Here is a 17521-nt window from a genome sequence, read left to right on the forward strand (position 1 = left end):
GAACAATTCTTCCGTCGACCTAGCTGCATCTATACCAGAGGTAAGATCGACCTAACCACTATACTCAGGGCATGACATTTTCCACAGCCCTGAGCAAAGTGACTAAGTCCATCTCATTTTTAAGGGTAGACCAGGCCTGAGACTTTACGTCTTGTCATGTGTAAGGGGCAGCACACTACAGGTCCTTCTCTTGTTCCCTTGTGCTTCAGGGCAGAGGGGTGGGGATGGGGAAGCAATCTGTTAGCTAAGATGGGCAGCACAGATGATGTCACCTTCTTCACTGCACACTGACTCAGCACAGCTGGCCAGTAAGCTTGGGGGTCAGGAGGGATATTAAGTCTCCCACAACCCATGGGTGGTGGGTGAAGCTTCTCCTTGGGGAGGTTAGTCCTCTGCTCTGCCTCTTCTGACTGAGGCCCCGCCACTGCCCCTCTGCCCCCGGCGACACAAGGTTTGGTGAGGCTTAGCCTCCCCACGCCTCCATCATGCGCCGCCCATGCTCCCACCTCTGTGCAATGGAGGCAGGGGGAATAGCAATCCCATTCAACCTGCTTTCTCACACACAGAGCAGCAGCCGGGTAATCCGCTTAAGGGAGAAGGGTGGTTTTACATTTCTGCATGCATCATAAATACAAATGTTTTCTGGAAATGGTCTTCAGGCCTCACTTACTCAAGGCCTTCCTCCTACAGTACCTTCTGGGTATGTCTACACTGCGTCCGGGAGTGAACCTCCCAGCTAGGGGCCACAGACCTGTGGTAGCGGGGCTTGTGCTTGCACCTTACGAATAGCCCTGCAGATCTTGCTTTGATGTTGAGGCTCCCCACAGGCTTCAGAGCCTGAGCGCCAGCCCATGTTGCACTGTCTGTACAGTTATTTTCAGAGCAATAGTACAAGTCCTGCTAGCACAAATCTGCAGATCCAGGCTAGGAGAATCACTCCCAGATGCAATACAGACATGCCCACAGTGACCTTGGGCCAGTCACATAATGCCTGCCTCAGTTTCCGCACTCCTTACATAGGGGTCATACTCCTCACCCACCATCACTGGGAGTACAATGAGAGTGTAAATAGAAAGTGATATATTAAGTATTATTATTATTCCACTCCTTTATTAGATGCAGATATTCTTGTAATACAAGTCTTTATAGTAAAGCCTATGTTTTTAGCCTAGAGATGAATTTGAAGGATGGAAAAATGAGACACTTTAAAGGAAAACTGAATCTTCACTATTGAACTTTCAGGAAAGCACTAAAACCCTCATAGCTAACAACTATAATTAGAGCATTAGCTAATCAAAATTATATATTTTTAAAAACTATATTATTACAAGGAATCATGCAGAATATTTCTCCCTAAAAATGCACTTTGCTGTGCAATCCATTGCAGGGCATATGAAACGACACAGGTTCTCTGAGTCACTAACAGGTATTTAAAACCCAAATATTCCTCAAAGGGCCATGCTGTCAAAAGAACTTCAATGCAGAGGAGAGAAAGGAGGGCAGCGAGGGGAAGGATGTGGCTTCAGAGTGACATTTGTGGCTAAGTTACACAGACTGTACAGTACTGTTTCAGAACAAAACCACCCTCTGTTCACAGTTTATAGGAAGACAGCAGAGTTACTCCCGGCTACCCAGCTTGTCATTAAAAGCACAACAGCACAAGCTGTTTGACAGCCCATCTTTTGATCAAGAATCAAATTTTATTTTTGCTGGGCCACCCACAGAAATATGGGTGCTCGATACAAAGGAAAATTCGCATCCAATTAAAGAAGGGAAAAAATAGTCAGTCTACTCACCGAGGCCTTCTGAAAGCTAGACCATACTGCTGACAGGCCAGGCCAACTGTGGGAGTATAAACTATGGGCATGAATCTCTCAATGTCAGAGGTTAGCACTCTGTAGAAAAGCTTCTCATTTCTGTCTTGCAGTGTCATAAGAATAATGTATCTAAAAAGAAAAAAAAATAGATACACACATCAAAGAACCTGGGTGTGGACAATTCCACCAATGCCGTGCATGACTGAAGAAGCTAATGGAATCTAGATTCGTAATGTCTCACTTGTTAAGAACATAGGACACTCCCACAAGGGCCTAGTACCAGTCTTTCGATGGGCAGCTCAAGCCTGAGGTTCCAGAGGTACTCAGCATCCATAGCCCCATCACCTTCGACAGGAGGGGTGCAGGCTCAGTACCTCTGAAAATCAGAAACTACAGTATCCTCAGGATCTTCGGGATTTGCAGCACAAACATCACTAATGAGGAGGATCAGAAGAACTATGCTGAAGGCATGGTTATGAAGGCCAGTGCCAGAATTAATCTATATCTCATTTAAATTGATCAAGTGGTCTGTGTTCTATACATATTTTAAGGACTACACGTATGCAAACTGCAATAGATTCATATTCCTAAAATTCACCAACCTATCCCCAATAAAATTCCTGCCCATCCACCCACAGTCTTCAACACACATCAGTCTTCAAACCTTACATACCCCAATGAACCTATCCCCTTAGAAATAGCCTGAGAAGATATTAGTGTTAAAAATGAAGGAGGATAGTTAAATGCCATACCAAAAAAATAATAATAATTTTTAAAATGAGGTAATTAAAAAGTAAGTCACCTCTGAAACCTTAACTTTGCCCACTTGTGCATATGCATCATGACACAGTCTTAGATGGTCACATATATTTTGTGTAGGATGTAGGATTCGCTGATGTGCTTGAGCTATGTCAAAACATCTCCCCTATACTCTCTTCTTTCCTGAAAATGATTCCTAGGCTGAGAATGAATTTGTCAAATTTCAGCCACAGAAGGCAAATTTCAGCCTGATTGCCTTCTATGATGAGTTAACTGGCTCTGTGGATATGGGGAAGCAGACTGTACAGACCCATGGAAGCTCAAGCTCCAATATGTCTGTTAGTCTATAAGCTGCCACAGGATTCTTTGTTGCTTTTTACAGATCCAGACTAACACGGCTACCCCTCTGATACTTAACCTTACTTATGAGCAATACAGAAAGTGATGGTGGGTTAGGAACAGGAAGAGAAGCAAATGTAGGATTTTTAAATTTCTCTTATCTTCTGGCAAGTTCTTTTTGTTCTTCCATCAGGCATTTTACTGAACATGCTGATAGACAGATAAAGTTAAGTGAACCCACTATGTTAGTGATCATGTTGTGTGTAGTGTCATATCTACCTTGGGAGACAACTGGAGTGAACAGAGGAGACAATGAGCAGGCTAGACCAGACACAACTGGCAAAGTGTTAGTTAATAGTGTTTCCTTAGCTGGGAGAACAGTGATTCTGAAGAAGAGCTCTGAGCGTGTAAGGCTTAAAACCGGGGATCCTCACATCTCCGTGCGGGTTGTAAAGACCACGGTCCCAGCCAAAAATTGAAAACGCAGAAGACTTTTTCAACATACTTGTCTAGATCACTGGATTTGGTCTCATAGCTTTTCATGACACGGAGAACTTGAACATCTTGGCTCAAGAAGCATGGAGGAAGCAGACCGTGAATTCCAAGCTGTAGCCTCTCTTCAAGTGTAAAGGCCATCCCCTAGGAAGGAAAGGTGAAGGCATATTTAAATAACGGACTATCTCATAGTCTGCTCTTACCAGCCACAATGACCCCGCTTCAGAATAATCTGCAGAGGAGCCTGTCTTGGTAAAAAAATATCATCCAAGGAACTTGCAAAAGGTGTCCTACATTAAATGCTAAACATCAATGAAACTGTAATTCTACATGCATTTATTATGGCAAATAAATAGGTTAGTACAACTGAAAATAAAAAGAAGTAGACACTGATATAGAAATAAAAATAGAAACTTTAATATGGGAGGACCTGAGGTGAGCTCTTCCACAATCGTGTGTGTCTGGCACACTCCTCTGAAGGAGCTAACGTCGAACAGAGTTGAAGCTAGGACATGGGACTGGACAGACCATTTCTCTGTTCTAATAGCATCTCTGACCTCTGTTTATACAGTAGTGAACTCCAGATGGATATGCAAAAAATGCATTATAAAACAATGGAAAGAGACGAAGCTTTTCTGAGAGCATTCCAAAAAATATTTCCCCAAGAAGCGTGCCTGATATTGCCCAACTAAAACAGGAAGAAAAGTGTATTTTTCTCCTTTGTACTTTTGACATTTAGTCTCCACACCTGCAAGGCTTCTGAAATAATAGAGAATAAAATCAACACTGGACATCAGCTCTAAGTCAGTTCTGGGCTTTACAATGAAAATATTGTGGCACAGCAGGGAAAAGGCTCACAACTACTACAAATGTCAAAGTTTAGCTACCGTGGATATCAAAGAAAGAGATAACCACAAGTTCAAGCCATCTATTTCCTACAAATACAGAGGAGTAAAGAGGCCAGCAGAAAAGTTAAGCATTAAAGCAAGGATTGAAAAACCCACGTGCCCAAACAGAATGATCAATTTGGAGGGACTTACTAAGCTTTGGGAGCAAAGCAGCTGATTTCATCCCCAGAGGGAAAGGGACAAACCTAGAAACAAAGAAATCCAGTGGTTGCTGCTCCTTTAGAAGAGACCTGGGTATAGTTACTGGCATAGCTATGTCTGTTAGGAGTGTGATATTTTTAAATCAATATAGTTATGCCGGTAAAAACCCTAGGGTAGACACAATTATACCCATATAATGTGCTTTATACCAGTATAGCTTATTTTGCTTCACTGAACTAGAATATGCTATACTGGTATAGGAACTTTTATACTAGAATAATTGCATCTACACTAGGGCTTGCTTGTTTGGGGTTTTTTCATTTGTTTTGTTTTTTTGCTGCTTTAACTATAGTTACAGGAGTAAAAGTTTGCAATGTAGGCAAGGCCTCAGTCACACAAGGAGGAGTATATGGCAAAGCTTGGAATAAAACCCAGGCTGCCAGTCCTCTGGGAGCATTGCTCCAGTAAGATTATCAGAAGACCTAAAACAGGGATCGGCAACCTTTGGGCCGTGGCTTGTCAGGGAAATCCGCTGGCAGGCTGGGACGTTTGTTTACCTGCAGTGTCCAGGGGTTTGGCTAATCACAGCTCCCACTGGCTGTGGTTCACCATTCCAGGACAATGTGGGCTGCGGGAAGCGGTGGCCAGCACATCCCTTGGCCTGCATTGCTTCCTGCAGCCCCCATTGGCCTGGAACGATGAGCCAGTGGGAGCTACGATTGGCCGAACCTACGGATGAGGCAGGTAAACAAACTGTCCCGACCTGTCAGCAGATTTCCCTAATGGGCCGCATGCCAAAGGTTGCTGATCCCTGGCCTAATAGTAGGCCTGTGCAAAGAACTTCTTGGTAAAACGGTTCTATGCACTGAATTAATACAAGAGTTTTGCCTAAAAGCCATATCGCATGGGTCAATTTTCTTGTGTTGCTATCATTGGTAAGTAATGTGGCTAGCTACCTCCTAAAAGAGCTGAAACCAATCAACAAGCATTCTGATCATTTTAAAAAACATATGGAAAATGAATCTTTGTAGTGGATGGCTATCATTTCATGAAAAGTAAAACAAAAAATAAATGAGAAAATCCAACCACTAGCACAGCATAAAAATTCAAGGAAACGTCTTGTGGAAGGGTATGGATGAAGATTCTAGCTGTAGTTAAGCCTCAGATGTTTAGATGATCATGATGGTCCTTCTGACTTAGTCTGTGAGTCCATGTTCACACCCTCTCTTATTTGAGAGGGCATTTAACCAGTAGATAGCAGCTTCTTTGCAACTGAATCCCATTCCCCATTTTCCAAGACTGGGAAAAGAAGATACAAAATGTCAGTTACCGCAAAGCTACAGGGCCCAATCCTACTACTACTAAAACCAATGGAAAACTCCTACTGCCTTTAACAGGAGCTGGATCAGGCTGTTGGAGTCTGATCTTATAGGGAGCCAAGTGTTATGTTGAGGGCATGCAGAGACGTTAGATAAAAACATAAAAATGCTCTTGCTGGAAGTTTTCCATGAAACATAACTTTATTTTTAGACTCCAGAATGATAACACATAAGAACCTCAAAACAGAAAGAGACAAAGCAGGTTGCTCCCCAAAACAGAGAGGCATGTCACCCCTCCTTACTCTAGGCTGTCTGCCTGCTTAGCAGACTCTGCTTGCACACCTCCTTTCAGAGCCCCCGACTGCAAGCAGGACACAATGGGTCCTGGTCCATGACTGGGGTGCCTAGGTGTTAGTATATACATGCAATAATAAAATAATAATAATAATAAATCTCTGTTAAATTCAAATAATAAATCCAAAGGTTATTGTTTTCTGCTATGGTCAATAGCATTTTCCATAAGGGGCCCCCTCCTCTGACCCCCTCTGCACCATCCAATTCAAGGTGGGTGCAGAGTACCACTCTGTCATGCATGGGAAAGGGCAGGGATGGCGATCACACCTTGCACACCTCCCATCACTCCTCAGTCCTTTCCCTGCACAGCTCTGTGGCAAAGCTTTAGTGGCACAGAGGGGCTTGCACAAGCCCTCCCTTGCCCTATAGGAATTGTATTTTTTAAATATATATTGCATGAGTGGCACATGAGCCCCACGGCCCTGCCTGAGCCATGCCCCTACTGTCCCCTCATCCACTGGAGCCCCAAGCACTCCCTCTCCATGGTTGGAGAAGCCCCAGCTGAACTGCCAAGGGCCACCGGCCACCCCGAGCGTCGGGCCGCCTGCAGCGCGGCCACAGCACTGGGCCACCGGTTGCCCCCCAGCACCAGGCTGCCGGCTGCCCCCAGTGTGGGCCACTGGCCTCCAGCAGCAGCTGAGCTCCCATCGGCTTGGGTGAAAGGGCAGAGCATGGGCAGGGCCAGGGCTTGACTTACGGGAGGTTTAGCCTCACGTGGCATATTATACCTGCTGCCCATGATATATTATTTGTATAACATGGATTGAAGGAGCATGAAGGACATGGGGATGGGTGCTCTCTTTTTTCTTATATCTTATGGAGTATTGCCATTTTGATTTTTTAGTAAAAAAACTAAAAAAGAAAAAAAGACAGTACTTGTTGCTTCTGGATTTTCAGGCAGCTTTACTCAGCATGTTTTGAGATCTCCTCTGAAACCCCAGAAGAATTTCCCATTACACATTCCCACTGTTGTGCAAACCTTTTGTTGACCATGATTTACAAATTCCCTTTTAACAGTTTCTCTCTCTGGGTTCAAATCCCATGCTCCTGGTCATCCTTTTTTTACAAACTGGTGCAATAGTTGTTGGTTTCTAATCCAGTCGGACAGTAGCCCTTCCTCTCCCATGGAAACTAGGAATTTTAAAAAATGATCATTACGCAGCTCAACTTTTCATTTGCTTTGTAAAGACCTTTAGAACAAAGATCAGAGTCTGGGGATTTAACTAGAGTAAGGTCCATTGATCTAATTATGGTATCAAGTGTATTAACTGCCAGTGGGACTGTAATAATATTTATTGCTTTGTGCAAGTTTGATTTATTTGGTTGGGCTACAACCACAGGACCAAATACTGCTCTTATTTACACCCGTTTCAAGCTGTGCAACTCCAAAGACTTCAGTGCAGTTACTCCTCATTTATGTTGATGTATGAGCACAGACTTGGGCCTATAAATTAAGAGAAGGTCTCTGTCCCAAAGTGATTGCAGGCTAAGGGCTCGATCCTGCAAACTCAACACAGTAAGCATTTCCATGATCAGGCAATCCGTAACGTTAGATGTGAAACAATGAAAGCGTGACAAACAGAGAGGGGCACAAAGGGTGGAGTACTGATATTCCATGACATTATTGGAAAGTTTGTTCATTTCACATTTTTTTCCATGTGTTAATTCAGAACCAAAGTGTTTACAAGGTTTTATTTATGGAACCATATGAACAATTTTGTTGTAAAGATCCCAAATCCTCACATTATCCCTGCGGACCCCAGTGATAGGGTTATGCATGACAATTAGCAAAGGGCTCATTACTATTTCCCATCGGTTGCCAGGCCCCAAGGCACCAATTTTTCTTCACAAAACACAAACAGATCCATATGTTAGCAATTATAAGAGTTTTGACTCCCTTTAATATCCAGGCAAACAGATTTTCAGAACAGGTCTAGGCAAAACTCTATAAAGAAATCATTACTAATCCGATTGAATGCTTTTATAAGGGATCTTCCAGCTGTACATATATTTAAAAATACCCTTACTAGTGTATTAGAAGGGGATATTGAGATGTTTTGATAGATGGTTTTTTCAAGGTGACTGTCAGGTAATAAATTATCGTAATTGGTTCTTAAAAAGCTCAAATGTTGGCCTGATTCATTTCCTGTTTCTTCTGAAACCCCCCCCCCCCCCGAGAAATAAAAACAACACTCATAGAGGCGGATCCAATTACTATTCAAATCCATGGAAACACTTTCATTGGTTTCACTGATATTAATTCAGGCCCATAGTTGTTTTTCCATAGGAGATTCTCAGAGGGCTATATAAACACCAGTCCAGTAAGAACCCTGTATACCCCAGTGAGTTAGAGAAGTAATACTGTACCCATTTTACAGAATGGGTAAGCTGAGCCTCACAGGCACTCTGGAGTAGAACCTGGAAGATGACAGAAAAGACCTGACACATTATTATTTGTATTACAGTAATAAAGAGGCTCCAGTCAGGATTGGAGCCCCACTGGGCTGGACGCTGTGTATACAGAGTAAGAGACAATCCCAGCCCTAAAGGGCTTAACATCCTAATACAATGACGTGCTGCATCCTGTCATAGAACAATCAGAAGGAAAAGGTAGGCAAGGGTCAGGCAAGCAGTAATGAGACTGTCAGCTTTTATATACCATCTATGTGCACAGCTAGATCTCAGGGAAATATTCTCCACATAAGACCTCTGAATCCTGCATTGGGAAGTCACTCAATTCAGAAAGAAAAAAAAAACCCAACCCCAAACATATTGAAACATGAACTGGTGACTTTCTGATTCCTAGGCTCACCAAAGCCTCTGGCAAAACAGTTCCAAGCTCAGCCAGTAACGGGCTCTGTTACACACATTATTACACTACCCCAAACCTTCTGTGGAGTTAGTTTGTGGATAACCAACCTTCTTGAAATACCACAACATTTCCAGTTTCATTTGCTAGGATAAAAGCTATAATGTTTGAGAGTCTTCTAGAGCAGTGGTCCCCAACCTTTACCGGGTGGCGGGAACCAGAAGACGAGCCACCGAGGACCATGGCCGGTGGACAAGCATCTGCCGAAATGCCGCTGAAGCAGCATCAACAAGAGGCATTGCCGCCAAAAATCAGTGGCATTTCAGCGACGACGCCTCTTGATGATGCCGCTTTTCAGCAGCATTTCAGCAGATGCTTGTCCGCCGGCCAGTATGCGGGCGCACATAGATGCCCCCGCGGGCGCCATTGCGCCTGTGGGCACCACGTTGGGGACCACTGTTCTAGAGCATACGTTGATCACCAGCTGAGGGAGGGGGGCAGGAGATGGAGCTCCCCCGTATCCTTGATATAATACTTCATAAGTAGATACATTATGCTATGCATAGAATAATAGAATCACAGAAATGTAGTGCTGGGAGAGACCTTAAGAAGTCATATAGTCCAGGAACTGTGCTAAGGCTGGACCAAGTAAACCAAGAATGACCATTCCTGACACGTGTTTGTATAACTTGGTCTTAAAAACCTCCAAAGATGGGGATTCCACAACCTTTCTTGGAAGCCTATTCCAGCGCTTAACTATGCATCATGTCTTCTTTTGAAACATCAGGCAACAGCCATTGTAAGAGCTCCTCTAACTAGATGGAACATTTCTCAGTTACAGTACAACAGTCTTTATGATCTTATAAAGTCATGCTGATCCCAAGTACAACACACACTCCCCCGGACAAGAAGAACTCTACCTATTGAGGAATGCAAATTTAAAATGTAAGTATGAAAAACAGCCCCTCATATTCAGTTCAAACAATCAAACCTGTATCAGCACAAAAATCAAGGCAAGATCAAGATATAAATTTGATCCTGAAATTTTGAATGGAGAGAGTACAGTTTAAAAAGTCATTATTTTAGCTTGTCTGGTAAATGCCTCTGTTATACAGACAGCAGATCATACTTGCATGTTATAGGGATTCAGAACTATTGAGAGTAATAACTTCATTCAGAGATCCTAGACACAATTGGAAAGCTAGCTAGCTAGATAGATAGATAGAGGAGTTATCTAATTACTATTAGCACAGGATCAGCACTTTAGTTTTTGGAGGACAAAAGTCTTCATGTTTACAGTACACACCTAATTCACTACAATAGTCATTCTGCCTCTTCTAGGTTTGCCCGTTTGAAGCATTTTGGGTTTGATGTAGTGGTGACCAATTGTAGTCTTATGCACTTGGAGAGCATAGATGGAGTCTACTGTAAGTCACTGCTCATGCCATGGAGCCATAGCTTTATTAATTATTTGTATCGCTGAGGTGCTTGGGAGCCCCAGTCCTGGACCAGGATCCCACGGTGCTGCACACTGTACAAACAGAACAAAAAGGCAGCCTTGCGATACAATCAGGGATGGGGTGTGTGTGAAATCCTGGCCCCACTGAAGTCAATGATAGTTTTGCTGCTGATTTTAATGGGATCAGGATTTCCCCTACCGTGATCATTCCCACATCAGTGTGAACTACAACTGCAAAGGACCCCAACTTCAAGGGAAAGCATGGACATGGAGAGACACCCTTTTCTGACAACATCTCCAGTACACTGTAGTGCTCTCTATTCACTGCTGTAAGATCTTGTGCAAGACACAGTCTCTGTCCCTCAGTTTCCACAGCTGTAAAATGGGGTCATACTTGTATCCTTCGCAGCCCATTGAGGGACATCATTAGTATATATAAAGCACTTTGACATCGTCAGACAAGAGGTGTTACAGAAATGGGAAGTTTTAAGTCTCTAGACTCTGCCTGTCCCATCTTATCTTAAATGGGAAATTCCCTCACATTTTTTAAGTAAAACTAAGACACTGATGAAAGTAACCCTAAATACTGTTTTCTCTACGTTATTTAACCACCAACACTCTAAGATGTAGTCAAAGGTGCAAATAGCTATAGATCACCCCACAGAGATGCCCCCGATCACCATCCCCTGTTTGACTAATTCACAGGGCCTGTGTTGTTCCCTGCCCCCTCCAGTAGTGTATCTACAAAGCAAGCGCTTTGGCCTAAGTTCTGTCCAAAATGCGCAGCTAAACACTAGGGCTCTACAAATAAGGAATAATGATCACAATGTGCATGTGGAGAATGTGTAAAATCATCTATGACTGTGCAAATCTGCACTGTAACCAATTAGATAAGAGGCAACGCAGCAGCATGCAGTCTCCTATGGCCCTTAGTAGTATGAGAGGGGCATTTGATGTTCTGCTCCTTCTATGGCACAAGGATGCTCTGCTCATTGTCAGTATCATAGAATATCAGGGTTGGAAGGGACCTTAGGAGGTCATCTAGTCCAATCCCCTGCTCAGGGCAGAGCCAACCCCCAGATTTTTACCCCAGTTCCCTAAATGGCCCCCTCAAGGATTGAAATCACAACCCTAGGTTTAGCAGACCAGTGCTCAAGCCACTGAGCTCTCTCTCCCCCCATTTAAAGCAGTGGTTCTCAACCAAGGGTCTGTGGCTCCCTGGGGGGCAGCAAGCCCTTTCAGGGGGTCACTGGGGTCCCCACGGCTGAAGCCTAGAGCCCCAACATACCCCTCCAGGCAACAGCCACAGAGCTGAAGCCATGAGCCCAGTTGCTGTGGTGAGGCTGCAGCTGGGAGCTGCAGAGTTGCAACCCCGAGCCCCACACTAAATCCTCGAGCCCTAGTGCCAAGGTAGGGCAGCTGCTGGGAGCCATGGGCTGAAGCCCTGAGTCCCGGTGTTGCCGTGGGGCTGAAGCCGCAGTGCCACAGGCTGAAGCTGGGAGCTGTGGTTGAAACCCATTAGCCGGGTGCCCCCGCAAGGCTAAAGCTGGGAGGCAGGGCTGAATCTCTGAGACCCACTGACAGTGCTGAAGCTAGCTGGGGGCTGACCCTGTGCCCTGTGGGCTGGAGCCCTACCCCCTAGCAGGGCTGAAGCGCAAGCCCCGGCTTTCTGCATGGAAGGTGGAGACTCAGACTTCCAGGTCAGCCGATGGGGTGGGAGCCACCCAGCCTGCAGGTCAGCCTCAAGAACTTCTGGCCCAGCTCTGGCTCTGCCCCTAGAGACTTTGCCTGCGAGGGCTCATTCCTTGGTTTCTGCCCTTGGCCCAGTGAGTCTGATGCCACCCTTGCAAGTTAGCTAGCTCCCTTTACTGGTCATAAAGGAACTATTGCAGGACAAGTTCCACAGCACAGGAAACCATTTGTAAGTGCAAACAATAAATATCAGATATGGATACATTTTTAATGCGACCATCAGCTTTCAAAGCAACAAAATCCACAGAGCGATGATAGCGAAGTTCCTTCAGCAAGTTCAATCACCAGAATGGTTGAAGAACATCAAGAAGGTGATGTGAGTAAGAAACATAAAACTGCTATTAACTTCGCAAAATATAGGTAATACAGAGACAGCTATTTGAATTTCGGTTTTATTTGTTCCAGAATTAGAGATATACCTCAGCCGCAGTGTGTAATTTGTGCACAAGTATTGTCCAATGAATGTCTGAAACCCTCCAAATTACAGAGGCACTTAATTACAAAACATGACATCTATAAGGATAAGCACCATTCATTTTTTGAGCAAAAGGCCAAGGAAATGTTTGGTACTAAAGCAGTAATGAAATTCACAACTACTGCAGATAAAAAGCTTTTAAGGTCATACGACATAGTGGTGCAGAAAATTGCTTGAACAAAAAAATCACATGCGATTGCTGAGATTTTGATAATGCCATGTGTTATTGAAATAACTAAGGAAGTGTTTGGAGAGGAGAAGGCCAAGGTCCTGACAAAAATATCGACATCAAATTACTCTGTCAGATGACGGCTCAATTCTATGTCAGAAGACACAGTTTCTCAGTGTATTGATCAGCTGCGTGACAATGATTTTGCTGTAGAATCATAGAATATCAGGGTTGGAAGAGACCTCAGGAGGTCATCCGCAGACATTTCAAAAATGTCCCGTATCAGAGGGGTAGCCGTGTTAGTCTGGATCTGTAAAAGCAGCAAAGAGTCCTGTGGCACCTTAGACTAACAGACGTATCGGAGCATGAACTTTTGTCGGATGTCCCATTTGCTTGCCTATATTTGGTATGTGTGGAATAAGGAAATAAAGGAAGACTTTTTGTTTTGCAAAGAGCTCAAGACAACAACAAAGTCAGATGACATTTTCAAACTGTTAGATGATTTTATAATTTCAGCAGAAATCAGCTGGACTAATTGCATTGGGGGCTGCACTGATGGAGCTGCAGCAATGACCTGAAAGCATACTGGTGTTGTGCAAAAAATAAAAGCTGTTGCACCTCACACTATTTGGACACACTGCTTTTTACACCGAGAAGCACCTGGTGCAAAAGATATTGAACCAGGTCTTCACAGTTCTGAACACAGCGGTAACCCTTGTTAATTTTATTAAATCCACAGCAACAAACTCCATGTGTTTTGCTGCACTTTGTGAGGAAGTGGGTGCAGAGCACCATTCCTTGCTCATGCGTACAGAGGTGAGATGGCTGTCTTGAGGCAGATTGCTTGCCTGTATATTTAATTTCAAGAAAGAGTTATGTATTTTCTTAGTTGATAAGAAAACTGAATTTGCCAAAGTGCTGAAAGATGACGTGTGGCTGGCAAAACTGGATTACCTCACAGACATATTCAGTGAAATGAGTAAGTCGAATAAAACTATGCAAGGTGAGAAACACTAATTTTATTGCCCAGCATGAAAGAATTGAGGCATTCAAAAGAAAACTACAACTCCGGAAAGTTCGTGTCTGTGGGGGCACTGCTGATATGTTTGAGCTCTTATGTTCTTTCATTCAGAAATGAAACATTGACTTTGATGTAATTAAACCTCAGCTAGCAGTGCATCTGTCTGGTCTGCTTAACAAATGTAACATTTATTTTCCCAAACTCACAACAGAAGAAGCTGCTACACATGTGTGCATTTCAAACGGCTTTAGTGAGAACACTGAAGCTAAACTTCCATCCGCTGTTCCATCAAAGTTGTTAGAAGAGCTCATTGACATTTCGTCAGACAGTTCCCTCAGAACCAGGTTCAAAGAAACGCCACTAGAGACATTTTGGTGTGAGTGTTCCAACGAATACGTCACAGCTTCTTCAGCAGCGCTGAAAGTTTTGATTCCCTTTAGTACCACCTACTTAGGTGAAGCTGGATTTTCAGCCACGACATCAATGAAAACAAAGTACCGAACCAGGATGAACACTGACCATGACATGCGCGTGTGCTTGGCAAAGATACGCCCACATCTTGACAGAACAGTTGATCAGCACCAACAACAAGTTTCACACTGAGTAAATAAAAAAATAATATTCAGTTTAGTTTTGTGCCTATATTATCCTTTTATGTATATTTTATATCTGTGTGTTTAACTGTATAACAATCCATTTAATACAGCTTTTAATCTATGGGATATGCAGAAAACCCCTCGTTGTGGCACAGGTGGGCCTTGGAGTTTTTGTAGCATTGTCGGGGGAGGGGGGAGACTCAGAAAGAAAAAGGTTGAGAACCCCTGATTTAGAGCCTCCTTCTGCTCCCACTAGTCAATGGGACTTTACCTGAGCAAGATTAAGCCTTTCGTTTCTCCTACCCTTTGGCACTGGGACTAATTCCTGCCTCCATCTTCCCTTTAGAACAGTGGTCACCAACCAGTCGACTGTGATCTCCAGCCGCTAAAAGTCTAGTGGTGCAGCGGGGCTACCACTAAGGCAGGCTCCCTTCCTGCTCCGGCCCCACGCTGCTTACAGAAGCAGCCAGTGCACCCCTGCAGCCCCAGTGGAGGAGGAGGCAGGGATCTCCGTGCGCTGCCTGCAAGCGCCGCCCCCGCAGGTCCCATTGACCACAGTTCCCTGTTCCAAGCCAATGGGACCTGCGGGGGCGGTGCCAGCAGAGAGGGGCAGCGTGCAGAACCATGTGCCTCCCCAGGGCCACAAGATGTGTTGGCCCCTTCCAAGACTGGTATGGGGCCAGGTCAGGCAGGGAGCCTGCCTTAGCGGCAGCCCCGCTACACCACCAACCAGGAGCCACCCGAGGTAAGTGCCACCCGGCAGGAGCCTGCACCCCAACCGCCCTTCAGCACCCCGTACCCCCTCCTGCACCCCTGACCCCCTCCCAGAGCCAGCACCCCATACCCTCTCCTGTACCCAAGACTCTGCCTCAGCCTGGAGCCTCCACCTACACCCAAACTCCCTCCCAGAGCCTGCACCCCCTCCTGCACCCTAACACTCTGCCCCATCCCGGAGTCCCCTCCTGCATCCAAACCCACTCCCAGAGCTTGCACCCCTCACCCTTCTTGCCAGTCCCCTGTCTCAGGTTCAGCCTAGAGCTCCCTCCCATACTGTGAACCCCTTGGCCCCATCCCAGAGCCGGCACCTCTCCCACATATCCCACCCCCCTGTCTCAGCTGGTGAAAGTCATTGAGGGTGGGGGAGAGCGAGCCACAGAGAGAGGGGGGCAATGGAATTAGTGAGGCAGGGCTTCGGGGAAGAGGCTGGGCCTCAGGGAAGGAGTGGGATAGATCCTGGGTTGCCCTTAAATTCAAAAAGAGATCTTGGGTGTAAAAAGGTTGGAGATCACTGCTTTAGAACAAGCTGTGAGAGAGGGGAGCCCTTCGTGCTGTTCTGATCTGGCAGCTGTCCCCGAGCATTTGAACTTCTCTCTTTTCAGCCTGAGGACATTTTTCTTTCTCTTCCTCAGCCTCTCATAAGACTGCGCCATGGTTGTCTTCAGCCTGCTGCAATTTTCTTTCAAGGCATCAAATGCCCTGCGCCTCTTTATTTTACTGAAGAGTGATAAATGAATAAATACAGAGAGAAACTATATCTGTTACATCAAGATCATCTTTAGTGCTGGAAAGGTGCTAGGCTGGGTAGCAAATCTGCTTCGCAGTTTTAACTTGTGTGTATCTCTCTCTTGCGTGCACACACACGCGCGCACACACACACACACTTCCTTCCTTCCTTCCCAGCCTAGCACCCTTCCAACACTAACGGCCACCTTTGTCCTGACTTCTGGGGGTGTTATTTTGCCAACACATGTTTTGTTCAAATGCTGGACTCAATCCAGACACCTCTATTGACTTCATAAAGGAAAAGAAGCTAGCTGTCTGTGACTGTCCTCTGACCCGAACCAGCTCATTCCAGACTTTGGCCTCATATTTTAGTATAGTCCATTTTGATTTCATCCAAAGAAGAGCCAGGATGTCTAAGTGCCAGTAAAGGTTTCACTTGACCTTTAACTTTTGTAACCCTCATGACCCTTGTATGCCCTCTTCCTGCACCTTGTGTTAATTCTCAGCCTTTGCTGTGCTCATTCTAATTACATTGTGTCTAAATTTTATCATATATATATTATTAGCCAGGATGGGCAGAGTGTCCCTAGTCTCTGTTTGCCAGAAGCTGGGAATAGGCGACGGGATGGATCACTTGATGATTTCCTGTTCTGTTCATTCCCTCTGGGGCACTGGTACTGGCCACTGTCAGAAGACAGGATACTGAGCTAGATGGACCTTTGATCTGACCCAGTATGGCCGTTCTTATGTTCTTATTATCCAGCATGATGGGGCCCCAATACAGAAAGGGGCCTCTGAGCACTATTGTTATACAAATATTAAACAATGTCTCACACTTCTATTGCACGTTCCTTGCAAGGATCTCTGAGCATTCCGCAGACATGACTGAGTCCCAATGCCTTCTAATTTTCATGCCTCTCATCATCCACTACACTCGTTTCTATCTCAGCTCCGTCATTTTCCCAAAAGGTCTGATCAGAACTGTACCCAGTATTCCAGGTGAGGACATACCATAAATAGCTTTATAACATTTTTATTATTATTGGATTTGATAAAATATTCTTTTTTCAAAAAGGTGCCCAGAGCACTAGAGAGGTACCTACCACTATAAATCAAATAAATAAATGAAAATAAAGTCTCTGAGATCGTGCAATGAAAAGGGATAGAAATCTAAGCCATGCAGCTCCTCCTCCTCCAATTGTTTTTGATCAAGGACACCAATATAAAACAAAGACTAAGTTGTTCCAAGAACAAGATGGGAAGAAAATGTCTTGCATTGTTTAGTGATGAAAGTGACAGTAAAAATGCTTTCATGCTGCCAGTTGTCTGATAAACATTTCTATGAAACAAGAATTGTGGCAGAGATTTTACAGAATGTGTGTGTCAGTTTGCTTTACCATATGTCGATCAAAACAGCTGAGCCGGCTGCTGTTATTAGACAGCCATAAATCACCCTTCTGGTAAAGCTTCAAATGAGTTTAATAAAAAGTTTCAATTTTTGATTCCCCTAGATCAGGGATCGGCAACCTTTGGCATGCGGCTCGCCAAGGTAAGCACCCTGGTGGGCCAGGCTGGTTTATTTACCTGCCGCATCTGCAGGTTCGG

At 44.7% G+C, this 17521-nt stretch overlaps 1 protein-coding gene across 2 annotated transcripts in view; it reads right to left on the bottom strand.

The window, feature by feature from the left end:
• ME3 (malic enzyme 3) overlaps positions 1–17521 on the bottom strand; it is a 199198-nt gene that overhangs the window by 88674 nt on the left and 93003 nt on the right. For both annotated transcript variants that reach the window (XM_030558922.1, XM_030558913.1), the window contains exons 2-3: positions 3421–3554; positions 1797–1946 (exon numbers count right to left, since the gene is read on the bottom strand). In XM_030558922.1, coding sequence (XP_030414782.1) covers positions 1797–1946; positions 3421–3551 — 281 coding nt within the window. In that variant the 5' untranslated portion in view covers positions 3552–3554. The remainder of the gene's footprint in view (positions 1–1796; positions 1947–3420; positions 3555–17521) is intronic.

The sequence above is a fragment of the Gopherus evgoodei genome, chromosome 1, assembly GCF_007399415.2.
Source record: "Gopherus evgoodei ecotype Sinaloan lineage chromosome 1, rGopEvg1_v1.p, whole genome shotgun sequence".
Lineage (NCBI taxonomy): Eukaryota > Metazoa > Chordata > Testudines > Testudinidae > Gopherus > Gopherus evgoodei.